Source organism: Felis catus, chromosome B4 (genome assembly GCF_018350175.1).
Source record: "Felis catus isolate Fca126 chromosome B4, F.catus_Fca126_mat1.0, whole genome shotgun sequence".
Classification (NCBI taxonomy): domain Eukaryota; kingdom Metazoa; phylum Chordata; class Mammalia; order Carnivora; family Felidae; genus Felis; species Felis catus.
In genome coordinates, this window is record NC_058374.1 from 34,321,417 (window position 1) to 34,343,189 (window position 21,773).

The window sequence follows — 21,773 nt, forward strand, 5'->3', positions numbered from 1 at the left end:
CTGTTTCCGATTCTGTGTCTCCCTCTCTGCCCCTCCCCCGTTCATGCTCTGTCTCTCTCTGTCCCAAAAATAAATAAAAAACGTTGAAAAAAAATTAAAAAAAAAATAAAAAGCTTCTGCACAGCAAAGGAAACAATCAGCAGCACTAAAAGGCAGTTGACAGAATGGGAGAAGATATTTGTAAATGACATGTCAGATAAAGGGTTAGTATCCAAAATCTATAAAGAACTTATCAAACTCAACACCCAAAAAACAAATAATCCAGTTGAGAAATGGGCAAAAGACATAAATAGATACTTCTCCAAAGAAGACATCCAGATGGCCCACGGACACATGAAAAAATGCTCAACATCACTCATCATCAGGGAAATAAAAATCAAAACCACAATGACATACCACCTCATACCTGTCAGAACGGCTAACATTAACAACTCAAGCAACAACAGATGTTGGCAAGGATGCAGAGAAAGAGGATTTCTTTTGCATTACTGGTGGGAATGCAAGCTGGTGTAGCCACTCTGGAAAACAGTATTGAGGTTACTCAAAAAATTAAAAGTAGAACTACCCTATGACCCAGCAATTGCACTACTAGGTATTTATCCAAGGGATACAGGTATGCTGTTTCAAGGGGGCACATGCACCCCCATGTTTATAGCAGCACTATCAACAATAGCCAAAGTATGGGAAGAGCCCAAATGTCCATTGATGGGTGAATGGATAAAGATGTGGTGTGTGTGTATACACACACACATATGCATACAATGGAGTACTACTCGGCAGTCAAAAAGAATGAGATCTTGCCATTTGCAACTATGTGCTTGGAACTAGAGGGTATTATGCTAAGTGAAATTAGTCAGAGAAAGACAAATATCATATGACTTCACTCATTTGAGGACTTTAAGACACAGAACAGATGAACATAAGGGAAGGGAAGCAAAAATAATATAAAAACAGGAGGGGAAAAAACATAAGAGACTCTTAAATATGGAGAACAAACAGAGGGCTACTGGAGGCGTTGGGGGGGGGGATTAAGCTAAATGGGTAACGGGCATCAAGGAATCTACTCCTGAAATCATTGTTGCACTATATGGTAACTAATTTGGATATAAATTTAAAATATAATAAAAATAAAATAAAGTAAAATAAAATAAAAAAGATGTGGTATACAGAGATACAGATAGGTAGAGATAGGGATATAGATTATGGATATAGATATATGTATGTATACATATGCAATAGAATATTACTCAGCCATCAAAAAGAATGAAATCTAGCCATTTGCAATGAGGTGGATGGAGCTAGAGAGTGTTATGCTAAGCAAAATAAGTCAGAGAAAGACAAAATACCATATGATTTCATTCATATGTGGAATTTAAGAAACAAAACAGGGGCACCTGGGTGGCTGACAGTTGAACATCTAACTTTGGCTACTGTGGTAATCTCATCATGGTTCATGAGTTCGAACCCCAAGACAGGCTCACTGCTATCAGCACGTAGCCTTCTTAGGATCCTCTATACCCCTCCTCCCCCTTGTGCTCTCTCTCAAAAACAAAAAAGAAACATTAAAAAAAAAGAAACATCTTTAAAAAAAACAGATGAACATAGAGGAAAAAAAGAAAAAAGTGTGGCAAACCAGAAAACAGACTCTTAATGATAGAGAACAAACAGGGTTATTGGAAGGGAGATAAGGGACATGAGGATTGGGTTACATGTGTGCTGGGTATTAAGGAGGGCACTTGCGATGAGCACTGGGAGTTGTAGATGAGTGATGAATCACTAAATTCTATATTAGAAACTAATATTACAATGTATGTTAACTACCTGGAATTTAAATTTAAACTTGAGGAGGGTGGGAGGGAGGGTATTGAGGAGGGCACCTGTTGGGATGAGAACTGGGTGTTGTATGGAAAACAATTTGACAATAAATTTCATATTAAAAAATAAAATTAAATAAGTAAATTAAAACTTGAAGCTAAAGAAGCCTAAAAACAAGTAATTGGTGTTAATTGGGGTCAATTTAGCAGTATCTACGACAATTTTTAGATACCCATCCCCTTGGCTTAATAATTTCACTTCTCAGTACCTACAAAAATATTTATACATGCACAAAAATACATGTAAAGGTAGTCATTCACTGCAGTTTTTAAATATTGAAGAAAAGGAAATGCCCTAAACATTCACCATTATGGGGATCAAAAAAATATAGTGTATCTGTCTATGGAATTAAATGCAACAACTTTTCCAAGGAGATTTTCTAAGATATTGTTAAGTAAATAACTTATTGTGCTATTATGTAAAAATTATATATGTGATATTATGTAAAAATTATGTGATGTATATGAATGCAAAAGCATAAAAATGGCCTAGTGAGATACACACTTTTACTGCATTTAGTGTCCCACAAAAATTCATGTTTTCCTGGAACCCTAGAATGTGAACTTATTTAGAAATGGAGTCTTCACAGATATAATTAGCCAAGTAAAAATGACATCACAGTACCTTAGCGTGGGCCCTAAATCCAATGACTGGTGTACCTAAACAAAAGCCATGTAAAGACATACAGGGAAGAAAGCCATGTGAAGATGGAGGACGAGACTGTGTGACATTAGCTACAGGTCAATGAACAACAAGGACTGTTGGTAGCCACTAGAAACTAGAAGAGAATCATCGGAACAGATTCTCCTTCAGAGGCTCCAAAAGGAACCAACCTTGCCAATACCTTGACTTTGAACTTCTGGCCTCCTAAACTGTGAGAGAGAAAATTTTCTGTTATTTTAAGTCATCCATTTTGTGATAGTTTGTTATGGCAGTGCTAGGAAGCTAGTTATACACCTATGTAACAATGGCTAGCTACAAGGAAGGGACTCTATGTATTTCTATATTGTTGGAATATTTACAGTGAGAATTTATTATTCACTAATTTATTACTCACTAATTACTCACTAATTAGTATGGCTAATTTTTTGCCAAAAAAATAAAATAATAAAGAAATTATCCATATTTTATGCTGGAAGTTTTGGCTCTGCCACTTATCAAGTATAAAGTCTTGAGCAAGTCATTAAACATATGAATGTCTCAATTGCTTCATCTGTAAAAATAGGGATAGTAACATCTACCCTGCTCACCTTGCAGGTTGGTATTAAAGTCTCCTTGGACCCTTTCTTTCACTGTCCATATCCATTCTTCCTCCAAAGTGGCTCTAGTGACTATGAATACCTTTCCTTTCATACTACCATCTCTGTCTCTAATTCATGCTGCCAGCCCCCAGGAGATTTATTGTATCAAAACGCCACTAAATGTTCCTTTCCTTTCTGAACCCCTTCAACAATTCCTCATTACCTGTTAAATTAGATCTAGTAGTTCTTAGTAGTTCAAGACATTCTACATTTTCAGCCCCACTGACCATCCATCCTTATCAATCATCACTGCTTCCTTGGTAGAGGAAAACCAGGTTTGTGGTTTTGAACCTTGAGCCTCACCTTTTTCAGCCATGCCATTGTGTATATTTATCCCTGTAAATGGACTGTCCTCCATCCTAACCTCCTTTCCAGCTTTATGGCTTATCACATGGTCCTAAAATAGAAATATTGCACTTTACTTTGAACTCCTGTAGCACAAACCCTCAGTATCTTATGCATTTTAATTACCCCCTCCCCCCCCCCCCCCATTAAACTGAAAACTCCTTTGGAGAAAAAGAACTTTATTCATTATGGTACCTAGCACACTACCTTTCGGAGAGTAGGTGATCAATACATATTTGTCAAATAAATGAATAACAATTATAAAACACTTCACTTTTATTAAAGTAGTATGGGTTCTAAAATTGTTTTAAATTATAAACAAAAATAATATTCTGCCAGTACATACCAGTACAGTCAAACTAGCTGTAAAATACTGAAATACTTCCCTACCACTGCCCCTTGCCACCTGAATGCCTCCCATTACAATTGTTGGCCTGGTTTCCCCTCCTCTGGGAACACTTCAACCCCTCTACTCTCCTAACTAAAGGATTCATGCCTTCCACAGCAGGAAGCACTCAGGTCCTGGCTCTAGCCAGTGGAAGTATCTATTCTGACTGATCAAGACCCATCCAGAGTTACTGGTAAATATTTTGATAATCAACCCCAATTATAAATAAAATTTAACTATACAATTTGAAAATTATCCTTCTTCTCACTGCAAAATCTCTTGAGAGAGTCAGCAGATCCAGGGATAGAAAAGGAAAATGAAACTTTGTCAGTCTTGACAGTTTAGGGTACATCCATTAGGATTCAATCTTCATGTAAACCAGAAGATACGCAGTTTCCCGCCTAGAAAGAAAAAAAAATGCAACATAACAGAAATGGAACATTCATAGTTAAGTGATATGTTTTTAACTCATGATAGGACAAGCATCAGAAAAGTCTCTGGTTATTGGATCAAGTCTTCATTTATCCATTATCTCAGAGAGGAAGAAAATGGGTAACCTGAGAAAATAGCCATTAAGCTTCTATTAGTTAACATCTGTATCATGGGTTGACAAACTACCTGTCCACAAGCCAAATATAGCCCTGTTTTTTTAAATAAATTTAACTGGAACACAGCCACACTCATTCATTCATGTGTCATCTGTGGCTGCTTTTGTGCTACAAGGGCAGAGTTGAGTGGTTGCAACAGAGACTGTGTGGCCCACAAAGCCTAAAATATTTACTCTTTGGCCCTTTACAGAGAAAGTTTGTCAAACCCTGATATAAATAATGGGACAATCACTGACGACCAGAAAGTGACAAAGAGTGCGTATCTAAGAGGGATGTTCAGAAGAAAAGATAAAAAGTAGAAGATTGTAAGAGAATTTAAAACACAAATTTCACCTAATTCATTATTTTTCGAGTGATCAGTCCTACTTAGCTGAAATATTTTCAAATATCACCTTTGGTGTACAATGTCACTGCAACCCAGAAACTCATCTGAAAAAACTTACAAAGTCTCTGCTTTAACTTCATCCAGCTTTTTTTTTTCTCTCTAGCTTCCCCTCTGTAGTTGTTGATTTTTTTTAAATATATTTATCACTATTTACTAAATGCAAGCCACTGTACCGGACAAAGAAAAAAGAATGATCCTTGCTCGCAAAAAGTTCATGGTCTAATGTAAAAAAAAGTTATATATGCAAACAATTACAAAACAGGGAGGTCCTTTCTATAAATGAGGTATGCTTAAAGTGCAGAGCAAGCATATGAGAAGTCCCTACAAATCTGCTGGGGTCAATCAGTGAAGGCTTTATAGAGTAGGAAAAGCCATGAGCAGAGACATTAAAGCATGGTGGGAGTTTGCCTTAATAATAAATTAGGAGAGGGAAAGACAGATCAGGAACTGCATGTGTAAAACCATGGAGGATATGATGTTTGGGGAGCTACTTATAGTTTAGTATTGTTGGAATCTAAATTGTGAAAAAAGCATTGTATGGTAATATGGGTATTCAGAGATGAGGCTTAACAGTCACTGGGGAGTTACCCAAATATAAGCGGCAGCTGGATTCATGAGAGTTTCATATAGCACTAAGAAACCTGTGTAAACTCACTGGATTTCCATCACTCAAACACTTCTCTTACCAGCGGTAGTTATGATTTCCATAAGTACACTGGATGTCTTCCCAGGATACCTGGAAGTACATAAACAGATGAAGTGAAGTATCCAGCTCACATATGTTAAGCATCCAGAGTATAGGGTGCTACAATTTACCCTCTGTCATGTATCCAGACAAACCCCTCCCTGTTACCTCCCAAGACCTGAATCATCCAGTGATAGGATGCCATGTATATGAAGCCTCTTTTAGTACACTGGTCCTTCTATTTTTGGTTATGCTTGGTTCTAACTTACATATATCTAACTCTTCTGGCTCTCTATAAGTTTCCCACAAGCATGAAGCTGCAGGGCACTGAGCCTAGAACACCAAAAACCTAGACAATGAGCTAAGTGGATTCTTATAGGGCTATACACCAGATGGGGACTTGATGCAGGAAAGGACTTTAAGCAGAATCAGACCTATAAATACAGAGGACGAACTTATGGTTGGTAGAGGGAGTGGGTGGGGGATGGGAAAAACGGGTGAAGAGGAATGGGAGATACAAGCTTCCACTTATGTAATGAATAAGTCACAGGAATAAAAGGCACAGCATAAGGACTATAGTCAGTGATACTCTGATAGTGTTTTATGGTGACAGATGGTAGGTAGCTATACTTGTGGTTAGCACAGTATAATGTATAAACTCATTGAATCACTATACTATACACCTGAAACTAACATTGTGTTAACTATACCTGAATTTAAAAAATGTTTTTGTAAAGAAAAGGACTTGTTTAAGGGCTGCACACACAGAGAAAACAAGCCCACAATGTGTCCCGACCTTAAGGACCCATCTAGTCCTGGGTTCATAATTTATTAGAAGTGGCTAATCCAGGACATTTTGGACAATGTTCCTCACCCAACAAACATTGGAGTCGTTGAAGCAGAACCATTTTCCATCCACAGAATTCTGGATATAGGCACAGTAATGACCAAAGTCAGCTGCCCCAACATGGGCAACCACAGCAAAGAGCTCATACTGTCTTCCAAGCTGGAGGGACATAAGGCACAAAATTATTCACCTATCATCCCTTTTTTTCTAACCATAGAATAAAGAAACATTATTTCATAATATATTTTACTGCCTACTCTGTGCCAGGCACTGGTACGTCGAGGGGACTAGAAAATAGTCTTTGAACTCAAGAATCTCATGATTAGTTAAGCCAGAATTAAAATGCCATATTTTATACTAGGTATATTTACAGGTAAATTTGGGAAGACTCAACTTTTGCCCCAAAAGAGAAAAAGGAACAATCATCTAAGAAAAGCTCCCCAAAGAAGACATTCTGGAATTGATCTTGAACAATGAATAAGATTAGGAGACAAGTTATGGGAAGGAAGTATACTCAATGGACCCAGAAATTGCAAAGGCTTTGCAGTGTAACAGAACAGAGCATGCTGAGGAAATGGAAGTCAGAGAGGTTTCTGGGAAGTCGCAAGAGATGAGGCTACAAAAATCAAGTCAGGAACTAGAACTTTATCTAACTTTTTTCAAGTTTTTATTTAAATTCCAGTAGGTAACATACAGGGTAATATTAGTTTCAGGTGTAAAATTTAGTGATTTTTTTTATAATAAGAATTAGAATTATTGGGACCCATCATAAGTTTAAGCAGAGAAAAAGCATCATCAGATTTGTGTTTGAGAAAAATACTGAAATAATGTGGTTTGAAAAATGGAATGAGAGTTCAAGTGAGGTAGAGGCCAATGAGATCAGTTTGGGTACCACTACGATGCAAGAAAAATGGCTATAGTCTGGACAGTGACTATCAGTAGTAGTCACCAAAATGATAATCATTCTTAGCATAATAATTATTAGCTAACCTTTGGCATTTGCTATGCATTTAGCTATGTCTTTACATGAGTTATTTCATCTAATATTCATAAAAATCATGTTAAGCTGGATGGTGATATAAATCCTATTTCACAAAGGTGGAATCTAAGCTCAGGGAGGTAAAGTAATTTACCCAAAGGTAACTAGAAAAGGCAGAATTCCAACCCAGACCTGTCTGGCCTCAAAGCCTAAGCTCTTAATCCCTATGCTACACTAAGAAAGTGAGACTAAAGGTGAGACTGAGGGGGCATATTTGCACAAAATTAGGCATAAATAACCAAGGACTGGATATTGGGGTATTGGGGAAGGGGCAAGTAGGAGGCATCTCTGGCTTGGAAATTAAGAAAATATTGGTACTATGAAGTTAAATATGGAACAGAACTGTTTGGGAATAAAGATAATGAATTTGGGGACTATGTGACAACATTCAGTAGAGGTGAATACACTGGTTTGGAGCTCAAGTGTAAGACCTGGACAGGAGATACAAATTTGGAAGTCTTAAGTTTGAGGTGATTACCAAAATCATGAGAATTAATGAGATGAAATTTGAAAAATGGATAGGAGAAATAATGGAAAACTATATGCTAATAAAATCATGGGCAGGAAAGGATCCACCAATAGAGAAAGAAGCCATATGAGGAAAGCTTATGGTAGATTCTGAAGGAGAGTAGGATCAATAACAGAATATTACAAAAAGATCAAGTAAGGGAAGGACCAAAAATCATCCATTAGATTTGGCAGTAAGTCATTCTACTCTCTCAAATCTTAGAAACTGAAGATAAGAGAGAATTTTCTGTGAAAAGAGAATAGTGGTAGGGGTACCTGGGTAGTTCAGTCAGTTAAGCAGCCGACTTCAGATCAGGTCATGAGCTCATGGCTCATGAGTTTGGGCCCCACGTTGGGCTCTGCACTGAAAGCTCAGAGCCTGGGGCCTGCTTTGGATTCTGTGTCTCCTTCTCTCTCTGCCCCTCCCCCACTCAAGTGCGCTCTCTCTCTCTCTCTCTCAAAAAAACAAAAAAATTAAAAAAAAAATTTTTTTAAGAAATGGGAATAGTGGTGGGAGAGATGGAGTTTGGATTGATTGTGAGAAGGATCTCAACATTAGTCATAAACACCTTATTCTTTTATCTTGACACAGTCAAATAATATCCCTAATCTGAGACTTTGAAAAACTATCAATATGGGAGACAGGGGTGAGGGTAGTGCAAATGAAGCTAAGTCACCCAAAAGGGAGAGCTCAAATTATTATCTATTTTCATTTGGGAATTTACACTAGACTTTAAAAATGCAGAGCAATACCTAGCTCTAATTGTTTATAAGAAATACAAAGGATAAAGGAACATGTTAAATAACACCAACCAGCAAATTCTGGATTTTTTTTTTAAAAACTTCAACAAAATGAAGCTCAAGGACAAGAAAAATAGGGGAAAGAAATTTAAAGGAAACAACGTAGGGGCACCTGGGTGGTTCAGTTGGTTAAGTGTCTGACTTAGGCTCAGGTCATGATCTTGCAGTTAATGAGTTTGAGCCCCATGTCAGGCTCTGTGCTGACAGCTAGGAACTCTGAGCCTTCTTTGGATTCTGTGTCTCCCTCTCTCTCTTCCCCTCCTCTGTTAGCACTCTCTTTCTCAAAAATAAACATTAAAAAAAATTATAAAAAAAAAAAAGAAACTTAACCTAAAAGAAAGAAAGGCAGGGAGAAGTAGAGGGAAGGAGGGAAAGAGAAGAGGAAGGAAGGATGGAAACTTAGGCAAATGCAAGTGTAGCCTTTGTTGGGATCTAGGTTCAAACAAACCAATGTATAGGTCACAGAAACCTAAATATTGACTGGGCATTAGTGACAATAGGAAATTATGAGATATGCTATTGGCGGGAGTGAAAACTGCTGCAGCCACTATGGAAAACAGTATGGAGTTTCCCCCAAAAAAGTAAAAAATGGAAATACCCTACGATCTAGTAATCATACTACTCAGTATTTACCCCAAAAATGCAAAAACACTAATTAAAAGGAATACATGAACCCTATGTTTATTGTAGCATTATTTACAATAGCCAAGATATGGAAGCAGCCCAAGTGTCCATCAATAGATGAATGGATACACTTGAGTTAAAGTGGCAGAGCAGTAGGGGGTCCCTATACTTGCCTCAGCCCTCAAAAACAGCTAGATAAATACCAAATCATTCCAACACACCCAATAAGTCAATCTGAATGCTGAGAGAATGACCTGCAGAACCAGAGGGAAAAAAGAAGCCACATCATGAAAGGTAGGATCTGCAGAGATGTGATTCCAGGGATAAAACAACTGCGGGTGGTATGGAGGGGAGAGAGCCTTGATCTTGTAGCAATCAGAGAGAGAAACAGAGAGAAAGCAGTGCACAAGGGTTTGCACAAGGGAAACATCTTCACTAAAACCACTGACTAGGAAACTAGAGTGGCTGATTATTGCAGGTTTTTACAAAGAGTGGAGCTCAAAGTCTGAAGTTTAAGAAGTCTGCACCACTGCTAGGCTCCACCTGGTGGGCACAGTAGTGCTCCTATAGGGAAGAAGCCAGAGGCCCAGGAACAGAAAGCATGGTTTGAGAATCTCCTGGGTCACTGGGAGAGGCAGTTCCCCTTCTTGGAGTGCATTTGGGAGAGGTGGCATGGCATCTCTGGGGACAAAAAGTTGGTGGGCCCAAATGTGCTGCTCCATTCATTAACATAGTGACAGAGACACCTGGCTGAGGGCAGCAAACCTTGGTGCCGGCTTTTTGCTGCACTTTACCATAAATTCCAAGCCTTTGCATGATTCTGCTTTTCTGAGACAAACCAGCACAAGCTGCAGTGTGGTGACACCCTCCTCCATAGGATCAGTGCCATGTCTGTACCACACTGGGTCCCTAAAATTTGGAGTTCTGAAACACAGCCACATGCCTGAAATAAAACAGAACTATGCTGCCTGGCAGGTAGACAGCTCAGACACAGGGTGAAGACAGGAATTTCACAGAAGCCAGGGACACAAGAGGGGAGACTGTTCGCTCTTCTGTGAGGGATTCCTGGACAGTGGCAAGCATGAACTTCCTGCTCCAGGGAGGAGAGAGCAGGGTGACACCATTTTCGCCCTGCCTATCAGCACTGACAGACTTCAGTGAGCAACACAGTGCCCCCAGTGGAAGCTGGAGCTGCTTACACCTAGCCCAGCATTCTTTTCTAGCTCCTTGGCTAGCTCCTTACACCTTCTGCCCTTTTTCCTTCTCTTCTTCTGGGATTCCTATGGTATTACATTTTATGGAGTCACTGAGTTTCCTAAGTCTACATTTGTGATCCAATACTTTTTTTTTATTCTTTAGAATGACATAAGGAAATACTTTAAATGAAATGGCATGGTGTCTGAGGTGTGCTTGAAAATAATCCAGTAGAGGGTTGGAGAAAGAAGAGGATGAGGATGTTGGTAAAGCAAGATTGGGCATGAATCTTGATAAATTTTAAGCTGCTTGAAAGACATGGGGATTCATTGTATAATTCCCCATTACTTTGCTACATATTCAAGATTTTCTATAACAATGTCTTTTTAAGTGGAATAAAATTTTAATATATTATTTCATTAAGATATACTTCATAGTACACAAACAGAAATAAGGAAAATTCAAAGGACAGAAAATAATCATCTTACAAAATGTATATACACTAAATAGGCAAAGAAACCATGTTATATAGGAGCTACTATATTATCAGGCCTCAATTTTTAAAATACCAGGGTTCTAGAACATGAATAGCAAACAAAGAATGAACAAAACAGTCCATAAAAGGATATATAAAGGATATATCCTTTATGGACTATATATATATATATATATATATACACATATATGTGTGTATATATGTATATATACACATATATACATATATAATTATATATATATATATATATATATATATATATATATATCATCTACTAAATGTAGCATTTCAAAACTAAGAAAAGATATTTATGTCGTATCTTTTCCTCAGAATTTCCCAATAAGTTACCAGCTCAGGACAACTGAATTCAACTTTACTTTGATTAAATTTGACCTAAATGAACTGGCTCTCTTGTTACTATCCTCAAAGTAGGCATAAACTGTTTCAGGAAGAAAGGTTGATATTATATTTAGAACCCAAGATGTTGTGTTTACCTATGTATATGTATTACATACCATATTTAAGTGGAAAGAGAGTTATGGGTTCTTTCCCTCTCTCAGTGCTGTGAAGTACATAAACCAAAGCTCAATATTTAGAAATAAAGTCTCTGGATTCTTAAAAGAAAAGCAAATGTTGTTGATAGTAGTATGGTAGTAACAACTTTTCATTGTTATTCAGGAACACACATCATTAAAATACTGTTTTAAAAAGAATATTTCTTGAATGTATGAATATGTTTCTATGAATCACACCAAGTAGCTGCCGATGAGTTTCCCTCCCTTTGTGTACCCCAAGCACGGCCAGCAGAGGCCATGATTTCTGAGATGATACAATGACACAGATGAGATGCCCAAAAGTGCCATCTCTGTTGAGTGGGTGACTTCAAGCACCTTAGGGGAGGAGAAGCAAAATCAAGCAGACAAGGGGTCTGAAGAGAAGGAGAATGGAAGGGAACTGAGGAGCTGCTCACCTGTTCCTCAGCACTGCAGAGGTCTTCCTCAATCAGAAGGACCTGACTTAAATCCAAACTCTGGGGGAAATAAAGTGAGTGGCAGATTTTTTCTGTCTGCGAATTCCTGATGGAGAACCGCAAGAGGTGGATTGTCAAGGTCTGGGGCAAATGGGTCAGCTTCAAGACCTGAAAAACCAAAATTACTGTGGAGATGAAGTTCTAAGGCCCTTGAAATGGGTAGATTCAGAGAAATACCAGAGCTGATCATATATTCTTCCCAAAAAGAGAGGTAAGAATGATATAATACAGAATTAAGGGCCCCCATTTGCTGAATCTGTTGAGCTCTCCCACAGGTACCAGAGCTCAGGGAAACTACAGAGGCTGCTCTAGAGAGCTAGTCTAACCCTATGGGGGGAACTCTGCATGCTTCCCTTGGATATTCTCCTCTTATCTTTTAAAAGGCTCTGCTCCTCTCAGTGATGGGCCTCTGATAATCAGAAGCCCCAGATCCCAGGCTGCTAGCCTGATATGGATTCCCTCCCTCAACCATCACAAGGTACCCTCAAGGCCTCCATTAGGAAATCCACCAAGGACAACCCCAGAGTAGGGAAGCTTCTGGTTTTAGGGAGCAAGTACCTGCTTCCCACAAGTCTTCTTCCCACAGTTCTCACAGAAGCATTCGCTTTTGCCTGATAACTCCCTGGGTTGGAAGAAACAGCGAAGGGCATCCTCCTGTCCCAGGAGAACAAAGAAAAAGCAGAGTTGGTATTTACCATATACAGTATAACACATCACCCTACAGATGAGGATTTAAGCTTTCCTTCTGATTCTCTCCTTGTTCCCCTTACCATCTGGCCCAGTGTGATGCATGTGGCAGGATTTCCAAAAGTACCTACTGACGTGAAGGAAAAACAGGAGGGAGCATTTGTTAAGGTAGCAGCATGAGGAAAGGAAGTAAAAGGAAAGAAATGTTTTCACCAAATCAAAGGGGAACTTAGAATTGTGCAAAGGAAACAGAAATTATTTTTTAAAAGCCAAAGGTGGATTAAAGAAGCAAGAGCACACTGGCAGCACTGGGTTTATGGGAACAGCAAATTCACCAAGAGGAATTCCTCACCAGGGTTTTCAGGGGCTTTGAGTCCATATCAAAAAGTGGAAGGGGGAGGGTCAGCATGCTACTATTTCTGCTCCTTTCCGTTGTACATTCAAGGCAAGCCAAGGACTCCTTCATCCGGATTGTATAAAGGGCCTGCAGCCTCTCTACCTGCAAGAGAGAGGAAGTGAGAGGAAAGAAGGGTACAAAGCCATAAACAAAACAGGTGAGGTGAATTTCCAGAAATTATATCCACCAGACAGAAGCTCCAGAAATGGCAGCCACTGATTCTCTTTGCTCTTCAAAAAGGTACAAAATAATAACGGTAATAATATTACGGAATTGTGATAAGTATTTATGTGGATTTTCTCTTTTAATCCTCTCTATACATTATATTGATGATAGCTGAATGAGCTAAATGAGCAGCATCTTAAACTTCTGAGTTCTTTAGTTCTAACATCTTACCAAGTCCACATCTGTGATTTGGTCCTTAATTAGGTTCCAGACTGTGAGGTAGAGTTGAGCAGCATCATGCTGGACAAACACTGGCCAAAGAGAAAAGTAACAGCTTGATCAGTGAGGTCACCAAGGACATTTCCCATGCCCTTGTGCCCTAGCTACCTAGATACGCATGAACACTCATCACTTTGTCCTCTTCTAGCCTTCACTCCCTCCACCCCAGCTTTTCAGGCTAAATTTACACTCGATGGTAGGCATTAATTAAAAATGAAAAATAAACTTGTTATTTATTTTTGAGAACTCCTCTTAAAACTTAAAATCCAGTCTGACTGCATCACAGAAGTTTCCCTTCCCCTGACTGGCCACTCATACCTACTGACCTCTACTGTGGGACCCAGCTAGATAAAACCAATAGGCAATAGTGCATTCTCTCCTCTCCTATTTTTAAGCCAAGACAATACCTTAATTGGACTCTAATGGCCACTAATTTCTCTGTACCTTTATTTAATTTCTTTTCTCATTCCCCAGAAATTTAGCAGTTTCCTAATGCTCATATCTGACCCAGGTCTTCCCCAAAGGTATCTAGGAGAACAAAAAAGGAAAGGACCATCTCAGTGTTAGATGATGCTAGCTAAGAGGAGATGGGAATTAAGCACTGAATTCTCCATATGTTATATAAGTAAATGTAAGGCTAAAATATTCTGTACGTATATAAATGAATTTCTGTTGTTCAAAAGAAACCTAGGAAGACAAAGAATATGAAAAACACACTGAGTATTATTTTACAAAAGGATAGATGTCTGCCAACATGCAAAGAAGACATTGCAAGAAAACATAACATGCAAGTTATTGTAAATGTAGTAAATATTCATGTCAGCTATCTCAACACCAATACTTACTACAATTTGTACTTAATGTTTTTGGATTTCATTTTGTTTTGGTCTGTCTCTTCTCTAAACCATAAGCACCATGGAGGCAAAGACTCTTATCAGTCTTATTCTCTTATCTACAGCACCAGCACAATACCTGGCACATAACAGGTGAACACTACATATGAGTTGAATGAATTAATTTAATCATTGGGTAATAATCCCTAACCTAAAGACAGAGTGGAACTAGGGCTGAACCTATGCTGTCCCCGGGGAATTATGGAGGCAACTCTGGACACAAACGATGTTAGATCACCTTGCCATTTGGAGACATTTTGCTTTATCTGACCATAGCAAAGCCAAGAGTCCTGATACATCTAAAAAATACAGGGATATTTGCTCAATCCATATTTACTGAAAACCTTCTATGTGCAAGGCATTGTACATGCTAGATAAAGTTACTATCCCCAATAAACCTAAATTCTAGTGGAAGACAAGTATCCATAAAATCATAATTCAAAGAAGAATAAGAAAAATTCCTTAAGGTGTACAAAATATTATGAAAAGCTATATGAAGGTGAGAATACAATTGGAATGGTGGAGTGAGGGTCTCTATAAATCTACTCCTCCATAAAAGCAATTAAAATGCTGGCAAAAAAAGTGAAAATTGGTTTTTTCAGAACTCTGAAAATTAACCAAAAGTATACAAAAATCTTAGGCATATTTATTCAACAAACACTGCAGAACCTAAGGAGAATAGGATTTGAGACTTTTCAACTTGGCCTATTCCCATTTCCTTCTTCTCAGCTCTGTAGTAGACTTGGAAACAAAACTTGCAAACATGGAAACTGTGGAAACCAGAAGCCTAGCAATGAGAAGAAGGGGCAGACTGGGGCTGGAGCTCCTCAAAAAGTTCCATACCAAAAGCATTTTTATTATCTGACCTGCTTGCAGCTTCACTGAAAAAGCAATGAAAAGGGGAAATTTAAAGTTAAAAGCACAATATTGTTTACATTAGCACCCATGAAAATGAAATACTTAGATATAAATCTAAACAAATACATACAAGATCTATATGAGAAAAACTATAAATTTTGATGACAGAAATCAGAAGAATTATATAAGCAGAAAGATATACCATGTTCACGGATAGGAGGACTCAATATTGTCAAGATGCCAGTTCTTCCCAACTTGATCTATAGACTCAATGCAATTCCAGTCAAGATCCCAGCAAGTTATTTTATGGATACTGAAAAAGTGATTCCAAAGTCTATTTGGAAAGGCAAAGACCCAGAATAGCCAACACAACATTGAGGGAAAAAATAAAATCAAAGACCTAATTCTGAAACTAATAAAATATCAATAATCAAAACAATGTAATATTGCATAAGAACAGAAAATAGATCAATGGAATGAAACAGAGATCCCAGGAATACACCAACATAAACAATATTACTGCTCTTTGACAAAGAAGCAAAGGCAATACGATGGAACAAAGATAGTCTTTTAACTCAATGGTGCTGCTTAACACCTGCATATCCATATGAAAACAAATGAAACCATACACAGACTTTGCATCTCTTAAGAAAACGAATTCAAAATATATAACAGACCTCCTAAATATAATATAGGAGAAAACCTAAACCTTGTGTTTGGTGATTACTTTTTAGATACAACTGCAAAGTACAAACAATAAAAAAAGAAGTGATATACTGGACTTCATTAAAATTAAAATTTTCTGGAACGTCTGCGGGCAGCACATGTTGTGGAGAGGTGGGCTGGGTGAAGCAGAACAATTGGAAGTGCCAGCCAGGGCAGTGGTGGCATCAGAGACCCAGCCTCGAGGCTCAGCCCCTGCATCCTTGCTGAACCCAACTGCGGAGACCGCCCCTGGCTGGCATGAGCTGGGCACTTTGGCCCAGGCTGCCACTGCCACAATGCCTTCTTGAAATCATGAATCCTGTTTATAGCCCTGGTTTTGTTGGGGTTCCCCTCTGCAAATGCCAAAGAAATTGGTTATTCAGCTGGTTTCCCTGTGGGCTATGCAGCCATAGGTCCTGCCTATTCCACCAACATGTACTCTGGAGCAAATCCTACCTTCCAAAAAGGTTACAATCCTGTCACACTTTACACAGTATTCTGTCCCCCCACCAATGGGGCAGTGCCACCATACTCCTCTTCCCCTACCAAAATGCCTACCCCCAAGAGAGCCCCTATGCACACACAGCCCCAGTAGGCAGTGCCCCCTCACATCATCCACCACACCACAGTTGTGCAGCCCAACTGCATGCTGGTGGTGATTTACCCCGATCCCATCCCTCTACTTAGAGGCAATGGTGTCACCATGGGTATGGTGGCTGGGACCACTGTGGCCATGTCAGCAGGTACCCTCCTGACCTCCCATACCTCAACTCCTGTTGCCCCCATGCACTGTGCCCACGTATCTGGCCCCAGGGGCCCCACTTATAGCTAGGTTCCCCCTCAGTGGTGATCACCCAACAAATGTCTGAGGATAGAGCTGTGCAGTCACATCATGGAGGTTCCACAGCTGTGCTGCAGGCCTGGTGCCTCTAACTCAGACTTTCTTCTTAATGCTCTTGACACTTAGCTAAACACTACTATGGCCCAGCCCGGCAGGTCCCAGTGCCATCAGTCTCCAACTGATTCTGTAGGTTGATCTTTTTTTTCTTTTTTTTTTAACTTTTTTTTTGGGGGGGGACAGAGAGAGACAGAGCATGAACGGGGGAGGGGCAGAGAGAGAGGGAGACACAGAATCGGAAACAGGCTCCAGGCTCCGAGCCATCAGCCCAGAGCCTGATGCGGGGCTCGAACTCACGGACCGCGAGATCGTGACCTGGCTGAAGTCGGAAGCTTAACCGACTACGCCACCTAGGCGCCCCTTGTAGGTTGATCTTAAAGCAAATCCTGTTTTGTGGGCTGCCTGGCAATTTTTTAGCTAACTGTAATGATAAAAAAGGGAGAATTAATCTAAAAATTTTTTTAAAGTTCTGCTCTGTGAAAGATATGTTAAGAGCATAAGAAGGTAAGCCATAAACTGAGAGAAAATATTTGCAAAAAGCATATCTGATAAAGGACTGTTATCCAAAATATACAAAAACACTCTTAAAACTCAACAATAAGACATACACACACACACAACCTGATTAAAAATGGGTGAGAGATTAGAAGGAAGATGGCGGCGTAGGAGGTCGTTGGGTTCACCATGCGTCCTGCTGATCACTTAGATTCCACCTACACCTGCCTAAATAACCCAGAAAACTGCCAGAAAACTAGCAGAACGGACTCTCTGGAGCCAAGCACAGACGAGAGGCCCACAGAAGAGGGTAGGAAGGGCGAAGAGGCAGTGCTCACTACACGTACTGGCAGGAGGGAGCCAGGGTGGAGGGGCGGCCCACGACCAAGCAGAGCCCCCGAGTCTGGCTTGCAAAAGTGGAGGGGCCAGACGGAGTGTGTTCCAACAGCAAGCAGAACTTAGCATCTGGGAGGTCATAAGTTAACAGCTCTGCTTGGAGAGCAGGAGGGCTGGAGGACAACGGGAGGGAGAGTTGTTGAGCCCCAGATGACAGAGCGCAGCTTGGCGAGAAACAAAGATGCTCGCCAGCGCCATCTCCCTCGCCCATCCCCCAGCCAAAATCCCATAGGGAACCAGTTCTTGCCAGGGAACTTGCTTGCTCCGCGAAAACACCCAATGCTGTGCTTCTGCGGAGCCACCCCTCCAGTGGGTCTGACTCCCTCCGCTGCCACAGGGCCCCTCCTGAAGTGGATCACCTAAGGATAAGTGAGCTAAGCCTGCCCCTCCTGCCCCCATGCACCTTGCCTACCCACCCCAGCTAATATGCCAGATCCCCAGCATCACAAGCCTGGCAGTGTGCAAGTAGCCCAGACTGGCCACACTACCCCACAGTGAATCCCGCCCCTAGGAGAGGGGAAGAGAAGGCACACACCAGTCTGACTGTGGCCCCAGCGGTGGGCTGGGGGCAGACATCAGGTCTGACTGCGGCCCCGCCCACCAACTCCAGTTATACACCAGAGCACAGGGGAAGTGCCCTGCAGGTCCGCACCACTCCAGGGACTACCCAAAATGACCAAACGGAAGAATTCCCCTCAAAAGAATCTCCAGGAAATACTAACAGCTAATGAACTGATCTAAAAGGATTTAAATAATATAACAGAAAGTGCATTTGGAGTAATAGTCATAAAATTAATTGCTGGGCTTGAAAACAGTATAGAGGACAGCAGAGAATCTATTGCTACAGAGATCAAAGGACTAAGGAATAGTCAGGAGGAGTTGAAAAACGCTATAAACGAGATGCAAAATAAAATGGAAACGACAACGGCTCGGATTGAAGAGGCGGAGGAGAGAATAGGTGAACTAGAAGATAAAATTATGGAAAAAGAGGAAGCTGAGAAAAAGAGAGATAAAAAAATCCAGGAGTATGAGGGGAAAATTAGAGAAATAAGTGATGAACTAAATAGAAATAATATACGCATTATTGGTATTCCAGAGGAGGAAGAGAGAGGGAAAGATGCTGAAGGTGTACTTGAAGAAATAATAGCTGAGAACTTCCCTGAACTGGGGAAGGAAAAAGGCATTGAAATCCAAGAGGCACAGAGAACTCCCTTCAGATGTAACTTGAATCGAACTTCTGCACGACATGTCATAGTGAAACTGGCAAAATACAAGGATAAAGAGAAAATTCTGAAAGCAGCAAGGGATAAACGTGCCCTAACATATAAAGGGAGACCGATAAGACTCGTGACAGATCTCTCTTCTGAAACTTGGCAGGCCAGAAAGGAATGGCAGGAGATCTTTAATGTGATGAACAGAAAAAATATGCAGCCAAGAATCCTTTATCCAGCAAGTCTGTCATTTAGAATAGAAGGAGAGCGCTCGCTTCGGCAGCACATATAGTAGAATAGAAGGAGAGATAAAGGTTTTCCCAAACAAACAAAAACCAAAGGAATTTGTCACCACCAAACCAGCCCTACAAGAGATCCTAAGGGGGATCCTGTGAGACAAAGTACCAGAGACATCTCTACAAGCATAAAACATACAGACATCACAATGACTCTAAACCCATATCTTTCTATAATAACACTGAATGTAAATGGACTAAATGCACCAAACAAAAGACATAGGGTATCAGAATGGATAAAAAAACAAGACCCATCTATTTGCTGTCTACAAGAGACTCATTTTAGACCTGAGGACACCTTCAGATTGAGAGTGAGGGGATGGAGAACTAGTTATCATGCTACTGGAAGCCAAAAGAAAGCTGGAGTAGCCATACTAATATCAGACAAACTAGACTTTAAAGTAAAGGCTGTAACAAGAGATGAAGAAGGGCATTATATAATAATTACAGGGTCTAACCATCAGGAAGAGCTAACAATTATAAATGTCTATGCACTGAATACGGAAGCCCCAAATATATAAAACAATTACTCATAAACATAAGCAACCTTATTGATAAGAATGTGGTAATTGCAGGGGACTTTAACACCCCACTTACAGAAATGGATAGATCATCTAGACACACGGTCAATAAAGAAACAAGGGCCCTGAATGAGACATTGGATCAGATGGACTTGACAGATATATTTAGAACTCTGCATCCCAAAGCAACAGAATAGACTTTCTTCTCGAGTGCACATGGAACATTCTCCAAGATAGATCATATACTGGGTCACAAAACAGCCCTTCATTAGTATACAAGAATTGAGATCATACCATGCACACTTTCAGACCACAATGCTATGAAGCTTGAAATCAACCACAGGAAAAAGTCTGGAAAACCTCCAAAAGCATGGAGGTTAAAGAACACCCTACTAAAGAATGAGTGGGTCAACCAGGCAATTAGAGAAGAAATTAAAATATATATGGAAACAAAAGAAAATGAAAATACAACAATCCAAATGCTTTGGGATGCAGCAAAGGCAGTCCTGAGAGGAAAATACATTGCAATGCAGGCCTATCTCAAGAAACAAAAAAAATCCCAAATATAAAATGTAACAGCACGCCTAAAGGAAATAGAAGCAGAACAGCAAAGGCAACCTAAACCCAGCAGAAGAGAAATAATAAAGATCAGAGCAAAAATAAACAAGACAGAATCTAAAAAAAATGTAAAGCAGATCAATGAAACCAAGAGTTGGTTTTTTGAAAAAATAAACAAAATTGATAAACCTCTAGTCAGCCTTCTCAAAAAGAAAAGGGAGATGACCCAAATAGATAAAATCATGAATGAAAATGGAATTATTACAACCAATCCCTCAGAGATACAAACAATTATCAGGGAATACTATGAAAAATTATATGCCAACAAACTGGACAACCTGGAAGAAATGGACAAATTCCTAAACACCCACAGACTTCCAAAATTCAATCAGGAGGAAATAGAAAGCTTGAACAGACCCATAACCAGAGAAGAAATTGAATCGGTTATCAAAAATCTCCCAACAAATAAGAGTCCAGGACCAGATGGCTTCCCTGGGGAATTCTACCAGACATTTAAAGCAGAGATAATACCTATCCTTCTCAAGCTGTTCCAAGAAATAGAAAGGGAAGGAAAACTTCCAGACTCATTCTATGAAGCCAGTATTACTTTGATTCCTAAACCAGACAGAGACCCAGTAAAAAAAGAGAACTACAGGCCAATATCCCTGATGAATATGGATGCAAAAATTCTCAATAAGATACTAGCAAATCGAATTCAACGGCATATAAAAAGAATCATTCACCATGATCAAGTGGGATTCATTCCTGGGATGCAGGTCTGGTTCAACATTCGCAAATCAACGTGATACATCACATTAATAAAAGAAAAGATAAGAACCATATGATCCTGTCAATCTTTGCAGAAAAGGCATTTGACAAAATTCAGCACCCTTTCTTAATAAAAACCCTCGAGAAAGGCGGGATAGAAGGAACATACTTAAAGATCATAAAAGCCATTTATGAAAAGCCCACAGCTAATATCATCCTCAGTGGGGAAAAACTGACAGCTTTACCCCTGAGATCAGGAGCATGACAGGGATGCCCACTCTCCCCACTGTTGTTTAACACAGTGTTGGAAGTTCTAGCATCAGCAATCAGACAAAAGGAAATCAAAGGCATCAAAATTGGCAAAGATGAAGTCAAGCTTTCACTTTTTGCAGATGGGGACATGATACTATACATGGAAAATCCGATAGACTCCACCAAAAGTCTGCTAGAACTGATACATGAATTCAGCAAAGTTTCAGGATATAAAATCAATGTACAGAAATCAGTTGCATTCTTATACA

General features: G+C 39.7%; 1 protein-coding gene and 1 pseudogene across 1 annotated transcript in view; one reads left to right on the top strand and one right to left on the bottom strand.

Moving 5' to 3' along the window:
- Positions 1-3,683: 3,683 nt before the first annotated feature.
- The window catches only part of USP18 (ubiquitin specific peptidase 18), a gene marked incomplete at its 5' end in the record, with an annotated part of 66,586 nt that continues 48,496 nt past the window's right edge, over positions 3,684-21,773 (bottom strand). The window contains 7 exons of the mRNA XM_011283700.4: positions 3,684-4,310; positions 5,589-5,638; positions 6,462-6,593; positions 12,066-12,233; positions 12,684-12,779; positions 13,165-13,311; positions 13,606-13,685. Of these exons, the coding sequence (XP_011282002.2) occupies positions 4,265-4,310; positions 5,589-5,638; positions 6,462-6,593; positions 12,066-12,233; positions 12,684-12,779; positions 13,165-13,311; positions 13,606-13,685 (719 nt within the window). The remainder of the gene's footprint in view (positions 4,311-5,588; positions 5,639-6,461; positions 6,594-12,065; positions 12,234-12,683; positions 12,780-13,164; positions 13,312-13,605; positions 13,686-21,773) is intronic.
- Positions 16,422-16,941, top strand: LOC102899412 (annotated as a pseudogene).